The sequence below is a fragment of the Sturnus vulgaris genome, chromosome 4 (assembly GCF_052056855.1).
Source record: "Sturnus vulgaris isolate bStuVul1 chromosome 4, bStuVul1.hap1, whole genome shotgun sequence".
Taxonomy (NCBI): Eukaryota; Metazoa; Chordata; class Aves; order Passeriformes; family Sturnidae; genus Sturnus; species Sturnus vulgaris.
Genome location: NC_142246.1, coordinates 5,610,697 through 5,632,571, shown reverse-complemented (window position 1 = coordinate 5,632,571; position 21,875 = coordinate 5,610,697). Strand labels below are relative to the sequence as shown.

At 45.3% G+C, this 21,875-nt stretch overlaps 1 protein-coding gene across 4 annotated transcripts; it reads right to left on the bottom strand.

Annotated features, from left to right (window-relative positions):
* Window positions 1-29: 29 nt before the first annotated feature.
* Window positions 30-20,912, bottom strand: IMMT (inner membrane mitochondrial protein). Of its 4 annotated transcripts, XM_014895190.2 has the most exons (15): window positions 20,730-20,912; window positions 15,850-15,926; window positions 15,258-15,447; window positions 13,777-13,897; window positions 11,547-11,627; window positions 10,394-10,495; window positions 9,736-9,872; window positions 8,639-8,742; window positions 6,611-6,746; window positions 5,485-5,614; window positions 4,014-4,028; window positions 2,781-3,004; window positions 1,828-1,959; window positions 1,311-1,440; window positions 30-981 (listed from the first exon to the last, which is right to left on the bottom strand). In XM_014895190.2, the coding sequence occupies exons 1-15, from the start codon at window positions 20,772-20,774 to the stop codon at window positions 374-376; spliced, it is 2,232 nt and encodes a 743-aa protein (XP_014750676.1). In that variant the 5' UTR covers window positions 20,775-20,912; the 3' UTR covers window positions 30-373. The 4 variants fall into 4 exon arrangements, with proteins under 4 accessions (XP_014750676.1, XP_014750677.1, XP_088019116.1 ...); XM_014895191.2 differs by lacking the exon at window positions 4,014-4,028; XM_088162990.1 differs by lacking the exon at window positions 11,547-11,627.
* Between the last annotated feature and the right edge of the window lie 963 nt (window positions 20,913-21,875).

The following is a 21,875-nucleotide window of genomic DNA, read 5'->3' as shown; positions in this document are numbered from 1 at the left end:
AAACAGGAGACTTAAACAGCAGGAGCAAGTGGTTGAAGTCTTGTTTTATTCAGCTGACGAAGTGGCAAATGATTAATGGCAGGTTACAAACATTATTTTGGTTGGATCACAAGCCCACTTGGTAAGATGGGAAAACATTAATTCTTACACAAATTGTAGGGAAGCTTCCTGAAGTTGGTTGTCATGACAACTCAAAACCAATAAAAATACAACAGGTGGTGAAATTAAATACAGTGCAAGGAAACAAGACGGTACCCGTGCTTTGATTTACCGCTTCCAGCCCCTGCCAACAGCTCTGTTTGAACCCTCAGGAGATCATGGGATTGCTCTCTGGCACAGAACAGCTGAACTGCTCCAAAGCTCCAATCCTAGCTCACTGCACTTGAGTTGTTCCCAGCCCCACAGCACTGGCGTACGCTGTCAAGATATCCACAATCTGTTTGGTTTCTAGGGTCATGCGTGCTTCCGTGAGCCAGTCGTGTGCCACCCTCCTGGACTCTCCTCGTAACTGGTTGACAAATTTGGCCGCCAGCTCCAGATCTCCGTGCTCGATGCAGTAGGAGGCGTAAGACAGTAACTTAAACGTGTCGAGGTCGTCGGGGCTGAGCTCAGCCGGGGGCTTCAGCTGTTGAGGGTGGAACACGAGCAGCGACTGCAGGTAGGACAGGAAGTACTGGTACAGGCTGTTCCTGGTCTCGTCGATCATGGCCACTCGTTTTGCCAGTTTTTGGACTGTGTGGAAGCGTGCTCTGAGGGCCTCCTCGCTGTACACGCCCCTCGTCAGGGACTCCTGCGGCAGGGCTGCTGTTAAGGCTTCCGTGAAGGCGTTGTCGGCGCAGCTGGCCTTGATGGCCTTCACCGCGCTGCCCAGGGGCGCCGTGGGACTGTCCCCCGTGCCTGATCTCATGCAGTATTTGAGCGCTTCCACGGAGAGCCACAGCTGATGGGCCTTCCTGGCCTCCTCTTCTGCTACTGCGTGACCTGCGAGGGAAGCCAAGAATGGGCTCTCAGTTGGGCACATGTGGCTTTGAGAACAAGCAGCAACAGCTGTCCCTCTCCACCCTCTGCTTTCCAGAGCAGCCACCCCCTCACTCAGCACGTGCTCTAAAGCAAGTCTGTCCCACAGTTCAGAGCCAGAACGAGACAACTTTTGGAAGAACCACCTCAGACTTGCTCATCTGGGATTTGCTCAGCAGTGCTCAGCAGTGTGAGCTAAGTGCCTAAGCCTGGGTTTAGACGCTCAAGTTTGGGCAAGGGGTCTTTGGGGAACACAGTTTTAGTACTTAAAGAAAGAAGAATTCAGTGCTCACTCTCGACTGCTTGCTCAATTCCCTTCAGCCTCGCATAGGCAGTGTTTATATCCAAGGTGAAGTTGTCAAGCTGTTCCTGACTAAGGCGCCTGAACTGCATCTCCTGTTCACTGAGCTTCTCTGATAGATTCTGAAACGGAGTGCAATACAAGTAACAGAAATGGCTGGTTAGTAACATTTACCTTATTTTTAAGACACATTTCTACAAATCTGTTATCCTTGTTAGGGCCAATGCATACAGTAAATACAATATACCAGTAAGAAACCTTATTGGGGTGTATTTAACAGTTAATGCACTTGTGTCAAAAATCTGTCACGTATAGCAAAAGCTTTTCAGACCAGTCTGAATAAAACCTACACAGTGAGTAATCTGTTTCACCTCAAGGTAAGCTTGCTTCCCTCCCCAGCCTGCATTTCAATCCCCTTGAACAGGGTTCAGGACTCTTGTCATTTGAAACGTGTGCTTTGCAAGGGTTTAAATATCCCTTTAATTCCCCTGGGCCCTCCTCTCCCTTACCTGCTCAAATTCCACCTTTAGATCCTGCTCCTGGATCTTCAGGACGTCTCTGAGGTGGTCGGTGTGGGCAGCAGCCTGGCGCCGGAGCTGGGTCCGCATTTCGCTCTCCATCACCTCCCGCACCTCTTCCACCTGGACACACACGAGGCGTTAATGCACCACTGCTGCTCAGCTGCTCCTCACGCACTCACAGTATCACAGCAGTGATTATTGAGGGTGCATGGCAGAGCAGGGGCACTGACAGAGCCTGGCTTTCATCTTAAAGACCTGCTGAGGTCCAGTTCTACAGCTGAGCCTTTTCCTAAAGATGTTAAGGAATAGATTCGTGGTTCACTATGTGAGTAACTGCTGGTTACTCAGTAGGCACTTAGTGCAGTTATCAAAATAGTATATAAAAAATACAGTAATATATCAAATCAAATACTCAAACACTTCTGGAAACTGGTTTATAAATGAGCTTCCAAACCAAAGAGACATTACCTTTTCCCTATGTAGCCCTAATAATGGCCACACGAGGTCAGACTCAACACTGAAACACTCAGGCAGCCCAGAGAACCAACAGCTGCCCCAACACCTTCCCAAGATCATGTTGGATGGGGCTTGGAACAACCTGGTCTAGTGGAAGGTGTCCCTGTCCATGGCAGGAGGTTGGAACAAGGTGATCTTGAAGATCCTTTCTAACCCAAGTAATTCCAGGATTTTTTTTGACCCAGTAATCCTATCTCCAACAGGAGGCAAGTAACTTCACAAAATCCTTCCCTGTATGATTTTACCATTCTGACTTTGCAGCAGTTTCCTTGGTCAGTATCTCCTTTTCATATTTAGCCTGGGGGTCGCCCATGTGAAGTCTCCCACTATCCAGAACATCCCAGTTGTCCCTCTGAACTTTTCCATTAACTCTTCTACCTTCTTTCTGAGCCAAAGATTTAATCAGGTGCTTTAGGCCACTTTACCTTCTTCTCCTGTTCTAGTTCAATCTCATTTTTGTGACGCTCCAGCGCTTTGGCCACGGCTGCCTCAAATACTTTGTTATCTTCAAGTTTCTGCTTCTCCAGGGCAGACTCGATGTGCTGCTGCTCCCGGACGCGCTGCTCTGCCAGCTCCTTGTTCAGCTGGTCAATGCGCCGGTGGGCGTGCGCGATCAGGGAGTTCAGGTCATCTGTGGACAACTGCCCAGCTGAAGGAAACACAGGGCATGAGGGAGGGAAAGGAAACCACAGGGAAACTGCTGCAGAGCCCCCCCTGCCTCCCACTCTAGTGCTCTGAGGCTCCAAGGGCTTATTGACCAGTGAGATTGTTCTAGGGAAAGTCTCTGAGCTCTTCAAGCCCTTGACTTGTACTAATGCCCACCCGAGACCACTTTCTGAATTGTATTTTCACTCCAGGAGAGAAATTATCTTGGTTTGTTCTGAATTATTTCCAGCTGTAATTTACACTTCCATAGCCATGTCACACTCAAGAGACTGTCAACAGCTCTGTCATTTCTTGGTTTTTAAACTATCACATATTTTCCTCTCTGCCAGCACAGAGCAACAAGGAATGTCACTGTGAGAGACAGACAGAATTACATTTTCTATTCAACAGTCCTCCAGATCAACTGCTCCTAATCAGATTCCTTACCTCAGATTGTACCTTTCAGGTTTTGCTACTCAGAGGGAAGCGCAATTCACAACCACATTGTACCTGGGAGAGGACCCAAGCTAGCTCTGCAATGTTTAGTGACCTGAGAAGGGCTTTCTAAAATGCTGCAGCTCCTTTTGCACTGGCTACCAGCTAAATCATATGTAGGGAAAGCTGGGACTACTTGGGAAAGCATTCCTGCAGGGTCTAAAGCAAGCGAGATTTCACAGTCCTTCAGTCATCTTGCTGTTGATTGCCGGACAAAGGACTGGCAGAGGAGGATTTGGAGCAGTGGTGCTCATTGTCCAGTGGGAAAGCTGACCAGCAGCACCAAGCTCAGCTGTTGGATTAACAGTGTTACAGAAAGATCAGTTGATGGTTTAAGCCAAGTGTGCAAAATGACTGGAAAGGATCCCAAGGAATACCTCAGCCTGAAATGTTCTAGGAATGACACATTTCAGCCTTTGATGATAACTGTAACTTAAAGCCATGTCCCACACAAACATAAAAAAGGACAAAGAGAAGAGTTAACTTTCAAGGGACGAGAACAAGTGACAGTAACTCACCTAAGTCAGTTATCTCTGCAACAGAAAGAAGTTGGGAAAGTTAATGCACATTCACTACAGCAAGGCAGTCAAGCAAAAGTAAAATAGAAAACTAAGAACTTATCTACAGTGACTTAAACATGAGACCAAGTCCTTAGGAATTCAGAAAGAACAGTATGTGAAGTATAAAAGTCTCTGTATTACAGGCAAGATGTAGCCCAAGACACCCCAACCACTAAAATCACCCTTGGAAACCCACAGATGGACACATGAATTCAGCCAAAGCAAGGAACAGAAGTTTCAAGTAGGAAAATGCAACAGCACACTGGAAATTTTAGTCTGATATTTCTAGGTTCTTACAAACACAGGCAGTTGGTCAAGAAACAAATTCCCCAGTGGCAGTGAGAGTCAGGGACCCCAGCAAGTCTGTCCCATATGCTTCAGCAGGGACACCAGTAAGAAATGGGGCACAAGGAAGCTCCCAGAAACTTCCCTTTCCTCCCACAGAAGGGCAGTGATCACAAAACCCAAGATTTTGTCCTGTGCAAGGAAAGGTAGCTCCACCCCCAGAGAGCCTAAATAAGGTTTTTTTTCATAACTAATAACATCCCTAAAGCAAACTGCATAAACAAATTGTTAATTTCAAATGTTTTCCCTACATATACTGGGTGTGGGATTGGTTGTTTTTTAAATGATAACTAACCATTACGAAAGTCTGGTGTATTCATTTAGCGAGGAAAATTATTCTGTGGACTAAGGTCCACATTGCTAAAGCATAAAGTAGCATTAAGAAAATCTGTTGTAATTCTGCATTGATACTTCAAGAAAAATATTAAGATAATACTGACACCACATTTTTTTTTAAATGGCAGTTATTACTTTTATAAAGAAATCTGTAACTTGGAAATAAAGCCTTAGCAGCTGCCTCTGAACACATCAGCTAGAAAAGTCAGAGATCGCTTAGTACATTTATGTCAAACTGTGTTACTGTGTCACTTTAGTTCAGAAATAGAATGTACTGGGGCAGGCAGGGTATGAACAATGAAACCTCTCTGTTCCAGTCAGGATGTAGAAAAATTCAGGGAGGTCTTTATCACCCTATAACAACGTTTTTTTATAATACCTTTAATCACAGAGTCAACCAAGTATTTGATAAATAGATATCAAATAGATAAATAGAGATTTGATTGAAATCCAGAATGACCTGGCTCCCTTTCTGAAATACCAGGGAGAGGAGACATATTCATATAACTAATATGGTATTTATCATACAAGAGCTACATTTTGTGACACTTCCCATACAGCACCAATAAGAATTCATTCTCTTCCTAACACCTGCTTCAGAGTATTTAATTTAGTTGTGAAATCATTTTCACTTCAGACCAACCAAATACTGTGAAAATTTGAAGAGTGGGATGCTGGATATTGAGTGGTCATGCACTACAAACCACAGTGCAAGGAGCACAAGGTAACACCACAGTGGGAGACTTACTCATCCCTTTCCAGCCAGGCTTCACGTCGGGGGTGATGCTGTCGAGCTCCCGCTGGAACTCCTCCCTGGCTTTAGCCACCAGCTCGTGGTACTGAGCCACGATCTTGGCCTCAGACTGTGCTGCCTGAACCTGGAACAAACAAGGATGAGATTAACCGGTTTTTCAAGGCAAGGATTAAAATTGAAGACACACAGAATTTAAAGCCAAGCCCTGGGCTACTGGCATATATCAACCCTCAGCCCAAACAAGGCATACTCACTTAGGAGAGCACAGAAACCCACCCTGTGGTATTAAACCTCTCTTACACAGTAATTTTTTGCTGGAACTATCGCTAATCCATTTTGCCTTACATGCCCTGTGTAACTACACAGCCAGTCTGCAGCCTGGACAGGACCAAGAGTATCTTGAATTCAGTTTGTATCTTAAAACATCTCCAGCTCCTTTTCTCTGCTCCCAGCAATCATACAGGCCTAGTAAGCAATGCCTGTGATTGCTGCCATCCTCAGTGAGTTCTGATGTTCCCTCTATCAGGCTATATTCACTCCAAACACACCTGAAGAATCATCAGCTGTCCTGCAAAGGCAGACAAACTTCAGTTTTACATTTCTTTCCCAGTCTTCTGAACTGCAAAGTGATTTACCACCAAGTCATTAGCACACTTTGAACTCCTCCCTAACCTTGTGGCAAATTATCTTGGAATCAAGTGGGAAGAATTAGAATTCGCCAACAGAAAAGACTGGCACCATCAAGTCACATGGAGACTCTTCCAAGACAAAGTTCAAGTTCTCATGAAGATCTTGCCATGTCTGATTACTGGCAATATAACCAGCTCAAAGCCTGAGTACAGCTACAAGAGGATGGATTTAAAATTGACAATGCACTGCAAGTGGCCACAATACCGAGCCTGTTGAGCTCAGAAGTGTTTGGACAACACTCTCAGGCACAGGATGTGCAGGACCAGGAGTTGGACTCAATGATTCTGATGTGCCCCTTCCAACTCAGCACATTCTGTGACTCTATGAAATATTCCACCCCCTGCAGAGGATTTGGGAATGAGTGGTTTGCACAAGCTGCCAAGGAGTCCCTACTCTAGAGGCAATTATAAACAGTCTGAGGAAGCTTTACCTTTTTCACCACATTGTCCAAATCCACAATCATTTGATGGAGATTTTCTTCTGCAGCGACAATGTGGGGTTTGGCTCCTGCCAGCTGAGACTTCTTGGCCCTCTCGATGACACCTTTCATGTTCTCTAACTCCTCTCTGGAAAGAGAAGCAGCTGCTAAGTGTAACATATACAGGGCTCATCACCCTAAAGAAAATTTACTTTATGCTGTTGGTATTCACAGGAAGAACTACTGGGTAACTCTACTGGTGCTTCCTATCTACCAATGCTAAGATGCTTTGACTAAGGATTATTTTTTTCCCACAGCCTGAAACCTAAAGATGTCAGTGTGGCTATTCCATGTAAAATGAAAATTATTTATACTGCAATTAGTACTCAGGATTTAGCTGGAGGGAAGATGGAAGTTCACTGAATAGAGTTGATATTAGTAAAACTAGGTTAGAATTACACAGCAGACATTTCCAGCACATAACAGCAGCAAGAAAACATTTTTAATATAGATGGCTTACGCTTGCAGAAGTGTTTTGGACATGGTGACTGGTGGAGATTAATGAGGATGGGAGAGAATTTATAGGGCTCTGTAAAGATAGATTATGAGTTTTTGTAATTAGGAAAGAAATGCTTTCCTTTAGAACAATTGGAAATCAAGGAAAAAGTGAAAAAATGTTCCTTTTCCAAATCCATTCAAACCAATGGAGGTTTCCGATGCCCTCATTAGAATAAGGAACAAGCTTTAAAATAAGTAAATTAAGAAAATAAATAAAAGCAAAGATATCCAGAAAAGCAATAGAGAATGAAAGCTGGTGCATGTGGGGTTTGCATTAGCTTTGTTTTAACAATGAAACCTCACTTACACCTCTCACTAATTTTAGTCAGCACAGCAACATCAAAGATGAGGGAAGTTCATAATGTGATAGCAACCATGCAGCTTCAAGGATGATGTTACCCTCTCAGCCTTAGATGCATCAAAGGGTTTCCAAATTTATTTCTAACGGCAAATTTATTTCTACAACGGCATCTTGGAGATACTGTTTGTAATTTTATTTCTGCTCCTTCAGTGCCCACACTCAGGGTACATCAACACAGGTCATACAGACCCCTGGGTATGAACAGTGCTGCCATTCAGAATTCAAGTTTTTCTTAGGCATGTGCTCAAAAATCTAATTGCTTAAAAGCAATTCTGTGGACACAGGGAACTGCCAAAGGATGCTGCAAGGTTTAATTTTTTCATTACAGCTAAAAGAAGCTGGTGATGTAACCGACTCAATACAGTATTGAGTGCAGTCATGGAGTCATCCTCAGTTTGGGCTGGAAGGGACTTTAAAGATCATCTCATCCCACTCCCTGCCATGGACAGGGACAACTTCCACTGGAACAGGTCACCCAGAGCCCCAGCTAACCTGGCCTGGAACACTTCCAGGGATGGGGCAGCCACAGCTTCTCTGAGCCAACTTCTCTGAGCAAAGTCACCACTCTTACAGGAAAGAATTTCTTAATATCCAATCTAAATCTGCCCTCTGTCAGTTGAAGCCATTCCCCCTCGTTCTGCCCTTGTAAAAAGTCCCTCCCCAGCTCTCTTGTAGCCCCTTTCGGTGCTGGGGTGCTTGAAGGTCTCCCCAGAGCCTTCTCTTCTCTTCTCTAGGCTGAAGTCTGTACAATAAGTTTACTATTAACAAAATTATTCAACAATAATACTAAAAGGACTGTGGATTTATTTTTTTCTTCATCTTACTTAACTTACCAGCACTTTATGTTAATACTAAGGAGATAAACAAGTTCTTAAAAAGAAAAGGACTGTTTCAGACTCTCTGGTACAGGGAGGACTTTGTGCACAGGCATCCAAGGTTTGCACATGTCAAATTAAAATGCTCATGCTGTTAAGTATTAAACCATTTTTTGATTTGGCACAAACAGAACGTTCAATATGAACACAGGTGACTCCACACTTTCTAGAAACTCATCTGGTGTTTGCCAGCCCTCACATGAACAATGTAACTTTTTACTCCAAGACTTAAATCAAGCAACTCACTTGGCTTTCAGAAGGGTGTCAGTGGCTTCATCCACTGCTCTCCTCCGGTCCTTCAGTGCCTCCTCCAGCGTGCGCCACTGGGAGGATTTTTTCCCCCCAGCATCCTGGGAAGCACAGATTCCTCATTAGGGTCATTACAATCACTGAACAAGAGAGTTACCACGGAGTGGAAGCCTGCAGAGATTCACATGTCGCTGAACATTTCCCTCAAACTGAGCACCATTCTTGGGTTTTTCAACAGCACAGCTGGAAGCTTTACAAGTGATGTTTCTTTTCCAACATTTTGTTTTGGTTTTGTTTGATTCTTAATGGTATTTTTCCCTGAGCCACAGGGAAGGGCTTACATGAGGATCACAGTATGGTGCACAATGCATTGTGAGGAAATCTCCTCATGTATTAAAGTACTTTAATACTTTAAAATTGCTTTTAAGCTTAATACTTAAAGTACCATCATACTTTAAAGTTGGTTGATTTTAAATTAGGCTTAGTAATTAAGCTTAAAAGCAATCTCTTAAGGCAGTTACTTTAATAACTACTAGATTAAGTCTTGAGTGCTTGGTTGGTTGCCCATGTCCCTGCTAATTGATTAACAACTGAATTTTATCTCTGCCCCAGAACTGAATGGGCAGTGGCACTCACAAAAACCCCAACATGAGCACACCACAAATGTTATCACTTGTACATCCCCTTCCTATTTCCTGACAAGAAACAAACAATCCATTAAGAGGATGTTGGCAAAGGGGAAAAGTTCAATGGAAGTATTGGGGTGGACGGCATGATCTTAACTAGGTAAAAAAAGTCTTCAGAATTAAAATAAAATTAATTAAAATAAAGCGTGAAAACTATTAATGTCTTAACTTGAATTTTCTTCTTGCAAAAAGAAAATAGAGGAGTTGGGAAAAAACCAAACAACAAAATTCAAAATCAAAACCTCTGTATTATTTGACTATACCACATTTCACAAGTGGAAAGGTAAGTTAAAACTGTGATAAATGTAAGGCATTGCAACAAAAGATTTCAAGTTTATTTTTAATTGAGATTAAGGTTTTGCTGAACACAATGAAAAAGAAAAAACTGTCCCCACTTGTCCAATCTACCTCAGAATCATCCATGGCCTCCTTCAGTATTTGGGAATGGGCATTCACTGCTTGCACAGCTGACTCCTGAGCAGTGATAGCCTGAAGGGTTACACGAGCAGTTGTGTTTAAGGCTGCTTCTAGAGTTGATGCAAGGGCTGGAAAAAAAGTTAAGTCAATTAAACAAGAAAGAAAAGAACTTTCTAATTAGTAAAATAACATTGTACAGCCTCTACGTCTCTTATATTGTTCTGTATGACCTAAAAGGTCTGGTCAGTTTGGGAATTAAAGATCACCAAAATGCTCTCCTCATTAAGAGCAGGGGTATTGAGGTTCAAGTTGCACCTACAGCAAAACACTACCTAGTGGAAGCTCTTTCCTATGGGTTTGCAGGGGGGTGCAGGTATATCCCATGTTCACTTGTTCTAATGATTCTGGAAACAAATTTTCATCTCTTCCTTGAACCTTGAAGTCTATTCCAACCTCAATTTTTCCATGACTCTTCAATTCTCTGTTACTTCTAAGTGCATGGAAGAAACTTCACCATCACTCCCTCTGCCAACTCAACACAGGCACAACAGCCAAGAGGTGTTTAAGGAGCTTAGGACTATAAAGCCAAAGCAATTCCACACTTCTGTCCCATACAACACACACAGGAATAGGGACAGTGTGCACTCACCTGATACCCTCTCTTGCTCCTCTTTGTCTTGCTGGGCAAGCCGGGCTGCAACTTCTTCTGGTGGCCGTTCTTTTATAGGATGGGAACCTTCCTGTTGTTTACCTATTCAGAAGTAAGAAAAGAGTCAAACTGCTTAAATGGAGAGTCCAAATTAGTGTACAGAGGTTACTTGTAGGGAAGTAACTTTATCAAAACTGATTTTTGTAGTTGGTATCACTTTGTAGATCTGACTTCTGCTCAAAGCTATGCTGGAACTACCTGAAGAATCTTTATATCCCTAATTACAAAGGCCAGTCTCACAAAGACAAGACCATGGACACCTTACATGCATTTGAAGATTTTCCATTGTCTAGTTACAAAATTACACAAGACTCAGAAAGAAAAGGCAAAGCAAGAAGTGAGAAACACGGAGCCAAGTTGAAATTTAAAGTGAATCTCCATTCTTGCTTTTTTTCAATTCTCCTGGCATCCTTACAGAGCCCAACCAAAACAACAAAGGATGAGTGAGAAGGCTATGGTGCATCACAATTATACTCTATTCCCTTGCCTACAGCCACTTTAAATGCCTTTAACAGTGAGAATTGACTTAATTAATGCTCTCAAAACCAACAGCAAGTTGCATCTGAACTGAGGAGAGAGCCCTGAGCTCTCAGCCTCAAGCTGCAACAAAACGCATGAGGTCACCTCTGAATAATGCTGATATTACTCTGCAGCATGTACTTACCCCAGCATGCTTTCTAGGAAATCTGTTCATAACTAAAAAGAATTAATACAATCTAATCTCATCTGGAAGAGACCATCATCTCGAGGCTGATGTATCTTGTTGAGTTTAACAATAAACACAGTTTCTTCACTTGTCCCTGGGCAGAGATGCCCTACTGAACAACAATCACAAAGCCACCAAGAGCAGAAGCAAACTGGAATGTGCAAGTTCAGTTCAGCCCAAAGGCAGGCTTTGCTCTTGTGCTCCCAGGCATCAGCCATAGCTCTCACTGTGTTAAAAATCTGATAACAGATGACGGAAGTTTTCTGCACAAGGCACAGAAACTCACACCTTTCAACAGTGACAAATACCAACATAGAAGCAAGAATGCATGCACGTGAAACTAGAGGATTTGGGTTTTCTTCATTGTATTCACATGATTTTTTTCACCTTCTTCAGTCTGTATCCCCGGAGCTGGCACCGACATGGCTACCCCTGTTGCAGAGATGATCTGTGCTGCAGCCTTGCCTGCTGTTAAACAGTTGCAGAACACACCAGTTAGTACAGCTGGGGAGATGGGCTCCATCTGCCAGAGAAGGAAGGGTCACAGCATCTTTGGCCACAGGCCTGCTGAGCTGGTGAGGAGGGGCTTAAACCAAAGCTGCTGGGAGAGGAACCCAGGAAAAGGGAACCTCACTTCATGGAGGCATGGTGGGATGGAAGGATGAAGGCTCTTTAGGAAGGCCTGGCAGGGGAGACAAGGAGTGCAATCACCTTCTTTGTCAATGGCCAGCTGGAGTGCATGGAGCTCTGCCTGGGGATGGATGAGGAGCCAACTAAGAGTTTACGGGTCAGGATTAAAGGGAGGGCAGGGACAGGTGACATTACATTGGGCGTCTGCTACAGGCTGCCTGAGCAGGATGACAGAGTAGATGAGGCCCTCCACTGAGGGAGCAGAATTACTGAATAAGGGAAGAGCAAATGACATCATCTCCCTGGATTTATGAAAGCATTTGCCACTGTCCTGCATGACATCCTTATCTCTAAACTGGAGAGACATGGAACTGATGGATGAACCACTCCATAGATAAGACATTGACTGAATGGTTGCACTCAAAGAGTAATGGACAATGGCTCAATGTTCAAGTGGACACCAGTGATAAGTGTTCCTCAAGGTCACTGCTGGGACCAGGACTGTTTAACATCTTTGTTAGTGGCCTGGGCAGTGGGACTGATGCACCCTCAACAGATTTGCTGATGACATCCAGCTGAGCTGTGCAGTCACATGCTGGAGGGAAAGGCATGTTCATCCACAGGGACCTGGAGGTTCAAGAGGTGGGACTGTGTGAACCTCATGAAGTTCAACAAGACCAAGTGCAACACCTTGCACCTGGGTCAGGGCGAGCCCAAGCACAAACATAGGCTGAGGAAGAATTGATCAAGAACAGCACCCCAGGAGAAGGACTTTGGGGTGCTGGTGGATGACAGGCTCAATATGACCTTGTCATGTGCACAGGCAGTCCAGAAACCACCTCTGTTCTGGCTGGATCCCCAGCAGTGTGGGCAGCAGGTCAAGGGAGGTGATTCTGCCTCTCTGCTCTGCTCAGGTCCCACCTGCTCTGCTGCATCCACCTCTGAGTCCCCAACCTAAGGAGGACATGGGCCTGTTGGAGCAAGTCCAGAGGAGGCCACAAAGATGCTCAGAGGGCTGGAGAATCTCTGCTGTGGAGACAGGCTGGGAGAATTTGGCATGTTCAGCCTGGAGAGAAGACTCCAGGGAAACCTTCTATATGTTCCACTACCAACAAAGGGTTACATGAGAGCTGGAGATGGTCCTCTGACAAGGGCATGGAGTGACAGGACAAGGGGGAAAGGCTTCACACTGACAGAGGGCAGGGTCAGATTAGATGTTAGGAAGAAGTTATTAATTGTGAGGGTGGTGAGGCCCTGGACCAAGTTGCCTAAAGAAGTTGTGGCTGCCCCATTCCTGGAAATGCTCAAGCCTGGGCTGGATGGGCATTTTGGGTCTAAAGGAAGGTGTCCCTGCCCTTAGCAGAGGGTTGAAATGAGATGATTTTTAAGCTCCCTTCCCAACCATTCCATGCTAAGTGTTATAATGTAATAATAGGGATATAAGACTTAATTTTTTCCTCTGTAGAAAAATATTAATTGGATATGGATGTTATTATTTCCAGAAGAAGATGATTTCCTGGATAAACAGCAACAAGATATTAGTTACACATACACAGAGCCATTAGCAATAAACGTAAAAAGACATCACAAGTGCTCCTCTCTAAATGAGTTCCATTTGCTCTGGCTTTACAGTAGCCTGGTAATGATCCAAAATTAAGTGTCTTGTGCTTGCAAGAGCCTCAGAGTCCAGCACCTGAAGCTCTCTTCCTGCTGAGTCTCTCATCCAAACTATACAGGTTAGTAATTATTTATCTTAGATTCCAAGTATCCTCTAAATTAGATACATTTCTTTAAAAATACAGAAAAAAAAGAGCTAATGCCATTTTAGGCAAATGTTATGACTTGGAAAGAAAAAAACATTAATTCTAAAAAATTAGAACATTTACCTTTAACCATTCAAAAGACAAATTTAATCTAACCTAACATATATGGTACAGAAGATCATCAGGTGATTTGCTTCTTTATACATTACATTCTATAAATTTACCTCCTTTTTCCTCTGTAGGAGCAGCAGCTTCTGATTTGACTATCTGGGATTTGGGAGCAGGCTGTTTAGATTCTTTCATTACTTCTGCTACAGATGAGATCTTCAGCGGACCTTGACTTATCTTGAAAAGTCAGAAATAAGAAATATCATCAGTTTTTCAAACAGCATGGATTTCACCGATTCCACTGGAATGGAAAAGAACTTTTCCACCTCCAGGTGTCTGTACAATAAATCTGAGCTTCCAAGTGCAAATAAAAACAGCCATCTAATGTCTTGACTTTATTTTAATTCAGATGGAATTTTTACAATTTTCACCTCTCCAAAACTGCAGGTAGAACTATGGTGGTTTTCATTATAAACAAATACTTATTAACTTCTGCATAAAAAACAAATACTTTTGTGCCCAAAATATTCCAGACACTTCTGAGTATGTTGAATGCAGAAACTCTAAGTTTGGCTTCATTGATTTCCTTTTGAAAGGCTTCAGATGGTGGTGGCTGGGATAGATAAACACTCAGACACAGAGTATTGTGACATTTTATGATATTAATCCTTTAATAACCATTGTGGAAAATCACAAGGTAAAAATAAAACCATTTGAGTTAGAGCCATGACCAGGGAGGTGATAACTCTGCTGGTTTGCAAAATTCCCTAGTGCCTGGGAGGCACCAAGAGCCTGGATGACCACACAAAACGTAGCTAAAATGAGAAGAGAGAAAATTTTGTTGACTGATATTCCCTCACTCATTAAGAACAGCTTTCTTAAAATTCAATTTAAAATATTTTGAGTTTCCTGACAGCCAAATGGCTTCTGAAAGCTCAAAAAAACCACGTCCAGAACAGGTTTTCAGTATTCCTGATTACTGGGAAGTGTTTCCTTTCACATGGAGGAGCAGAGAAATTTGCAAGTTTCAATTTCCAGAGTTGTGCCAAAGGCAGGATCAGATTTTCCTTTCTCCAGGGTAGTGCCACAAAGATTTCGAAGTATGATGCTTATGCCTGGCTTTGTACCATTCAAATCTTTGCTCACTCAAGAATGTTCTCAGTCCTCTTTAAAATAAGTTCATTTAGAGTAAGTTTTGTAATTTTGCTACACCACTAACTACACCAAACCTCTAGTAAAGCAGTTAAATTCTAGCCTGTCACCTGCCTCTCTCTGTCCCCATTTTATTTCTGAGTATAAGCAGAGCAGCTATTCAGTTGGGATTCTATTAGATTATTTTACTGTAAATAAAAACAAGTTTTACAACCCACACACTACAATCATGAGATAGCAATGGGAAATGTACAAGTATCACTTTTGCAGCACCAAGTAGGAACTGAGTTCCTAATTATTAAACCTTAATTTAAGGAATCTTAATTCTTAAACTTTTTTAATCCTTAGCACAAAGGAAAATTAATCACAATTTGAAACCTAAGTGCAGACACTCTCTTTAAAAACCAGAGAAGTGAATGTTTGGGGGTGGATGGGAAACACTTACTGGTTTCTTTGGCATTGGTGTGCTAGAAGGTGCAGGGCCAAGCGCCATCTCAAAGAGTTTGTCAGAGTAGGGAATGGCCTTCTCCACACTCTCCCGGAATTGTTTGTCATAGCTGGCATACAGGACGGTTCCACCTATCCCTCCACCCACGAACAGCAGACCTGCACCAATGACTTTGCCCACAGAAACGCTGAAGAGGAAAGAAAAGTGAAAGGGATGTAAATTACATTATATGGCAAACATCAGCTCGTGAGTCTTCAGCTTACAGATGGGGACCACCACTCTGTTCCAGTACCTGCCAACAAACCCAGAAGCAGCTTTAAATCACCTTCACCCCTGGTACAACACTGGTTAGTGACTAACCCAAAGGTAAGATGAGAGCCCACAACTTCCATGATAAATGTTGATCATCCTGATTTTCTTCATCTAAATCTGACTGAACCAAACAAGGAACCCTCCCCATGAGAACAGGAGTTACTCCACACAAAAATCCCACTGCCAGGAGTCTACTCTCATGTGACACCAAGGAGCAGATTCCCTCTTGGTCAATGCCCCAGCAGAGCCAGCTCACCCTCCAAACCCCACTACGTACCCGGACTCTCCGGAGTGGGTGGCATATCCGCGGTACAGCCGCAATGGACGGAGTGAGGCTCTCACACACCGACTGTTCTGTGGGGGAGAGGCAGGGTCAGCAGAGAGCACTGGGAACATTTCCCCCTCGACACCAGCACTGGGCTGATCTGCCCCACTGCCACAGCCTCCGTGTGTCTGCAGGAAAGCTGGGACCAGCACCAGAACAGCAATGTTGGACTCTTCTGTAAAAACATGGAGAGCTTTCCCATGTGCAGCTTTCAGGTTAAGGGCTTTTTAAGAAGTCGTTCAATTCTTTGAAAAATTAATTGAAAACTTTAAAAATGAGAAGGAACAAACCCCTACCCCAGCTTCTTTCTGCATTTATTTTGCTGATTTATGTGCTGGGCAGTACAACTGGGTTAGTTTCAGATGCACTTCAATCTCACACACTAGAACAGCTCAGTGTAAGCAGGGCAGAACACAACAACAGCTGTTTAAATGTTTAAAAATATTTTTAATTCGTAAGATATACAAGCAATTCTCCTTGAGCTTCCAAACCAAGACGTCTTCTTTAAAAGAATTAATAACACGTACACTTTCCAAACAGACATGAGATTATAATATAAATTAAATTAGTATATGAAGAGTGATATTTTATTATATTCAACTTAATAAAATCCGCTTTACCAAGATTTTTATCTTCTCTGAAAGACTGGTTAAACTACTGTAAGCCTATAAAAGAAAACACACTGTTGGCCTCAGAGGTTTTTTCCCCACATGGGAATTACTAGCAGGGAAATACAGGACTCAAGAGAAATCAAAGTACAAGCACAAAAAGAACTTTTCCCACAGTTGAGGTATTTTGCCCAACAGGGAAATCTTCTCTTTAAAAAAGAAAAAAAACTGGGAGATGGATCACTACAACATAACCCCAGAAGACAAGTTTCACTATTTCCTTCTGCACATGGCAATAACATGCACAACTCTTGTGGCTTAGGTCCTATCCCTATCCAACAGCACAGACAGGAAAAGGCAGGAACACTGCATTCCTATTCTTTCCACAAAGGCAGCCAAAACATTTTAAATTAGTAGCAGGAGCACATGTACAGCAAGAGGAAGCGTGCTCCTCTTGCCCCTGAGACCTCCAGGAGCCCTCCCTGTGCTCTGTGGTTGGTTTTCTGGACAGTGATGGATAGAAGGGGCAACAAAATAATAAATATAGTCTGTAATATTTTTGATTTTCTGACTTGACTACCCCAGGAGCACTTCCTGAGGCTTCACCGGTCCTTTCAAGGGGAATTTCATGAATAAAAGCCTAGCAAATAATTTTGTTATCAACTTACGAACATGCTCCTGATTTTCAGCATGTCCCTATTACACCATGAAGCACAGGAGGAGCAAAATAATCCAGCTTTGTGCATACGGCTCAATCCAATAAAATGAGAAGGGAAAAAACCCTGATTTACTGTTCATCAGTTCAGACTGAATTTCCAGTCCCTTCCAACACTTTGAGATTATGCTCTTTTGCCTGGTGCTCCCCTGGAAGTCAGCCATCACTCCTGAGCTCCTGGCCAGGCTTTCTGGAAGTTATCCCACCCTGCAGCACGGTCACTCCCACATCCTTGCTTGAGCTGGACCTGCCCTCTGGGCCAGCTCAGCCTCGTCCCCGTTGGCTAAAACCCCTACTCACACCTGGTGATGGCAAAGAACATTGGACCCATCTGGCTCCACACCTTCAGCAAACATCAGCTCCTGCCCTCGGGATCAGGCTGTGCTCAGGGAGTCACCAAGGCAGAGAACACCTGCTTCTCTTAGCTCAGAATTTATGCTTTATACACCAGGAGGAGTTTTTTGGAGGGATTATTGATTTTAGTCCAGATGTCCTTTGGACCAGATGATCTTTTGAGCTGGACTGGAAGAGAATTAATTCTGGAATTAGCCAAAACCTCATTTCTATTTATTTTTCATCAAGATTAGAGGAAAAAAAACACAGGCCCTCCATCTCTGGCTTTGGGACTCTCACACATGCAGCAATGGAAGCAGTAAGTAATTAAATCCAAAACAAACCCTCACCAACTCCATCTTTCAAGACACTGCAACAAATTTCCACAGCTGGCCAGAGGAACAGCAAATGAAAATCTATAGGTACCCATGTTCTATGAATAGAAGCCTAAGTTCAATTTTTCCTCCCTCACATCCAGATACACTAATACCTCCAAAAATCACAGATTTTTCAAAAATCTATTTTTAAGGAAGCATTGCTCTCTTTTGGCCACTATAATAATACTGCTTGTATTTGCTGTACCACCATAATTTGCAAACTTGCAAGTAGTTTCTAATCTCCCCCTTTGCACAATTTCCAGGAGTTTGTAAATGTTTAGATCAGTAATGATGCCTCAAAGAATTTTTGAGAAATACATCACATGTGCTTTGCTGTGCCCTGCAAAAGGCAGAAATAAACCACTTTCTGTCCTGCAGAAGACAGAAAATTCTTTGGATGAGGCAGCACAGACACAGCAAGGATGTCCACAGCAAGGGCACTGCAGGGCAGCTGTTTCTATTTCTTCCTCCTCCTTCAGCAATTCTACATCATATTTGTTTCACTCAATTTCTTAAATATTTACTATTTTACATTCATTATCTACTTTTAATCACCACAAGCATCACTTTGCAGGGCACATCACACCTTCACTCTGGTTAATATTAAGAGCCCCAGTGATTTAAGGACATTTAAGGATATCCATGTGAGCTCACTCTGGCACAGTGCTCAGGGCAAGAACAGCACGGCAGAACATAATTAAACAAATTAAATCTGCCTTGCGGGTTTATACTTTACGTGTAACTTCAAATAACCACGGCGAGGACAGACCATCCTCTGCTCATTCAGTTCCACCTCAACCTCCCTTAGGCACAGGCTAGAGCATCCTGATCCAGAATTTCTGCAATGTGGGATTCGTGCACTTAAACAGCAAGAGCAAACCAGAAACTTCAGAAAAGTTTTTCTACATTAAGACAGACATCAAGTACAGCAAGGACATCTGACCACAGAACTCTGATTTCCCATCATTCAAGACCTCTGCCAAATATCATCCACTTTTAGTAAAAGCCCTGTTTCTTTTCACAGAAAACTTTAAAAATACTTCAAGTAAGAGAAAAGTCTCTCTGCAGCACTACACATGTAACAGAAAACAATTCTGGAAGTGATGAAGATCCCCTTCTCTCAAAGCCACTTCAATTTACTTGTTACAAGTTTAGTGATGCCCAACACACAGAGCTCAAAGCAGGAAAGAATGAATAAAGTTTTCCCAGTCTCCACCACGAGCTCTCTGGTACAGATAACAAAATTCAGAGAGTGCTGGGGCATCTCTTTGATGTTTGCACAGCTCTTAGGGATAAATTCTCCCCTGTGAGGGTGGTATGGTGGATGTCCCATCCCTGGAAGCTTCTAAGGCCACGCTGGACAGGGCTTGGAGCAACCTTGGATAGTGGAAGGTGTCCCTGCCCAGGAAGGAGGTTTGGAATGAGAAAGTCTTAAGGTCTTTTCCAATCCAAACCACTCTGTGACTCTTCTACCAAATATTTATAGCCTGATGACCAACTTCCAGCTGCAAAGCACCACCCTGGCAGTTCCGGAGCTGTACAGTCATTCCAGACACATTCTGCTAAAGGCCAAGCACATGCAAATAGCCTCAAGTGATAAATATCTGCCCAAGCCTGGTTTCTGTCTTCTCAACTTCCAGATGAAACTTTCCACAGCCAGGCAAACCCAGAGCCTTTTTTCAGTGGGCATCAGGTGACCCAAGGACTCTCCAGCCCTATAGAGCAGCAGAAGAACTGCAGCTGCTGCAGTGGAAAAGGCTGGAGCAGCTTTAGAGGGAAGAATGTACAGCTTCTCCTTAGCTAAACCGTGTGAACAGAGGGTAATAAACACTGGGAAGGAATGCGGGATAGAAAAGTGATCCAATCAGGTTATTTTTCATCAGTGGGCTGAAATACAATTTGGGGCCTTAGTAAAGGAGTCACCCTCACCTATAAATCCCTGTGGCTTCCTAAAGTTGGCCTACTGCTTCTAAAAGCTTCACAGCACATCGTCATCCTTATCTCTGCTGATAAGGAGGCAAAGGTCCAGGACACACAGCACGAGTCCCACGGGCACTTCTGCCCTCGGCACCGCGTGTTGTGTCCTCTTCGTGTCCCACTGTGCGAACAGAAGGATCCCCTCACACGCGAGCGCTGACATCGCTCGTGTCCCCACGCTACACTCCGGGACGCGCCGGTCCCGACCCTTCGGGCGGCCGGACCCACCGGGTTAAGGAGGGGCTGCGCGGGAGGCCGCGCCGGGGAAGGCAAGGTCACGTCCTTCCCCGCCGGGGAGCGCGCCTGCCACCCATCCATGCGCCATCCGCCCCGAGCCGGCGGGTCGTGCGCGTCCCCACCGAGCCTCCGCCGGCCCCCGGGCCACGCCCGCGGCTCCCGGCGCTGTCCGGAGGTCTGGGCCGAGCGCGGCGGAGCGAAGCTGCGGGCCCAGCGTGGACATGGCGGGCGAGACTACAGCCCCCAGCAAGCAACGCGGCGCCCCACCACCCCCGCTAGGGACTACGACTCCCGGCGTGCCTTGCGACGGTGCCTCATTCCGTCCCGCGCTGCACTGCCGCGGTGCACGCTGGGACTGCTAGTACACCCGAGCGACCAGCGCCCGCCCCTTGCCTCCCCTGGCGGTCGCGGCCGCCCGTCAAAGGTTGCTCAGCCAATCGTGACCCGCGCGCGCGGAGTCATTCAGCGCGCGCCGAGTCGCGGTCATAGGGGTTCTCCCCTCCCCACAGGCCTGGCCCGGCCGCACCGGTCGCAGGGCTAGTCACAGCGGGGGTGGGTCGCGGAGCTCCCCCGGGAAACTCTCACCTGCTTGGCCGCGGCGAGCCCCGCTCGGCGGCAGGCCCGCAGCATGACTCGGAGCGGCCTGCGGAAAGGCGCCTTGCGCGGGTCCTGCCGGCGCCGCCTCCGCCCCCCCTTCAGAGGGCACTGCGCCTGCGCGGGCGCTCCAGCCCCGCCAGGGGGCGGCCGCGCGTGACGGGTCTCGCGTGGCCAATGGGAGGGCGAGCGCGGGGCCGCGCGACGCCGGCGGGGCGGGGTGGGGCCGGCGTCGCGCGAGGGCGCGTGCGCGGAGCGGGGCTCGCGCGCTGCCGGAACCCTCGCGGGGCGGGCGGGACAGAATAAAATAAAATAAAAAATAAAAACCACAGAATGCGTCCGGTTGGAGGGGAGCATAGTTGGTCGTCTGGCCCAACCTCCCTGCTTAAGCAGGATCATCCCAGAGCGCACGGCCCAGGATTGCGACCAGACAGCTCCGGAATATCTCCAGTGAGGAGACTCCGTACCCTCGCTGGGCAATGTGCGCCAGTGCTCGGTCACTGCGCTGTAAAGTTCTTCCTCATGTTCAGGTGAAACTTCCTGGGATCAGCTTCTGCCCATTCTCTCTTATGCCATTGCCCGTTCCCTGCTCCGAGCACTGACAGTATAGAAATAAATTCAGACACTGACGGACATTGATCAGGTCCCCTCTCAAGTCTCTCTTCCCGAGGCTGAACAGCCCCAGCTCCCCCCAGCCTTTCCCCAGGAGAGAGATGCTCCAGTCCCCCAGTCTGAATGTAACACAGCATATTTTATAGCATTTATCAACAATTTAAAGGTTTAACCTTTCACAGCTCGCTCATAAACATTCTCTCACTCAGAGCTCTCAGGAGCTATTTTTATCTCATCCTTCAACCAGTCAGGCCAGACTTCTGAAGAGAAAAAAATCAGAATACACCAGTAATGTTCACCAACGAGTTAAATCCACTTGGTGAGTTTTTTAGGAGACTTTAGTAACTGGCTTCAAAGCCCCTGGGGCGGAGTGTCGGTGTGTGCCGGTCACTAAAGGTGACAAGTGCGCGGGGTGACGGACCGGGACTGGGCCGGTTCCGAGAACGCGGCGGACGAGGAAGCCTCTGGGGCTGTGTGGGATCCCGGGGCCGTGCGGGCTCCCGGCTCCGGTGCGGCTCAGCCCCC

What these genes read in the sequence shown, in the direction of transcription:
- IMMT (XM_014895190.2), bottom strand. Translation starts at nt 20,774, where the DNA reads ATGCTGCGGGCCTGCCGCCGAGCGGGGCTCGCCGCGGCCAAGCAG. An exon ending in GGGGATACAGACTGAAGAAG is followed by an intron (nt 10,496 to 11,546) that starts GTGAAAAAAATC and finishes ACTTCTGAATAG; the next exon opens with GTAAACAACAGGAAGGTTCC. An exon ending in GGAGCAAGAGAGGGTATCAG is followed by an intron (nt 9,873 to 10,393) that starts GTGAGTGCACAC and finishes CTTTTTTTCCAG; the next exon opens with CCCTTGCATCAACTCTAGAA.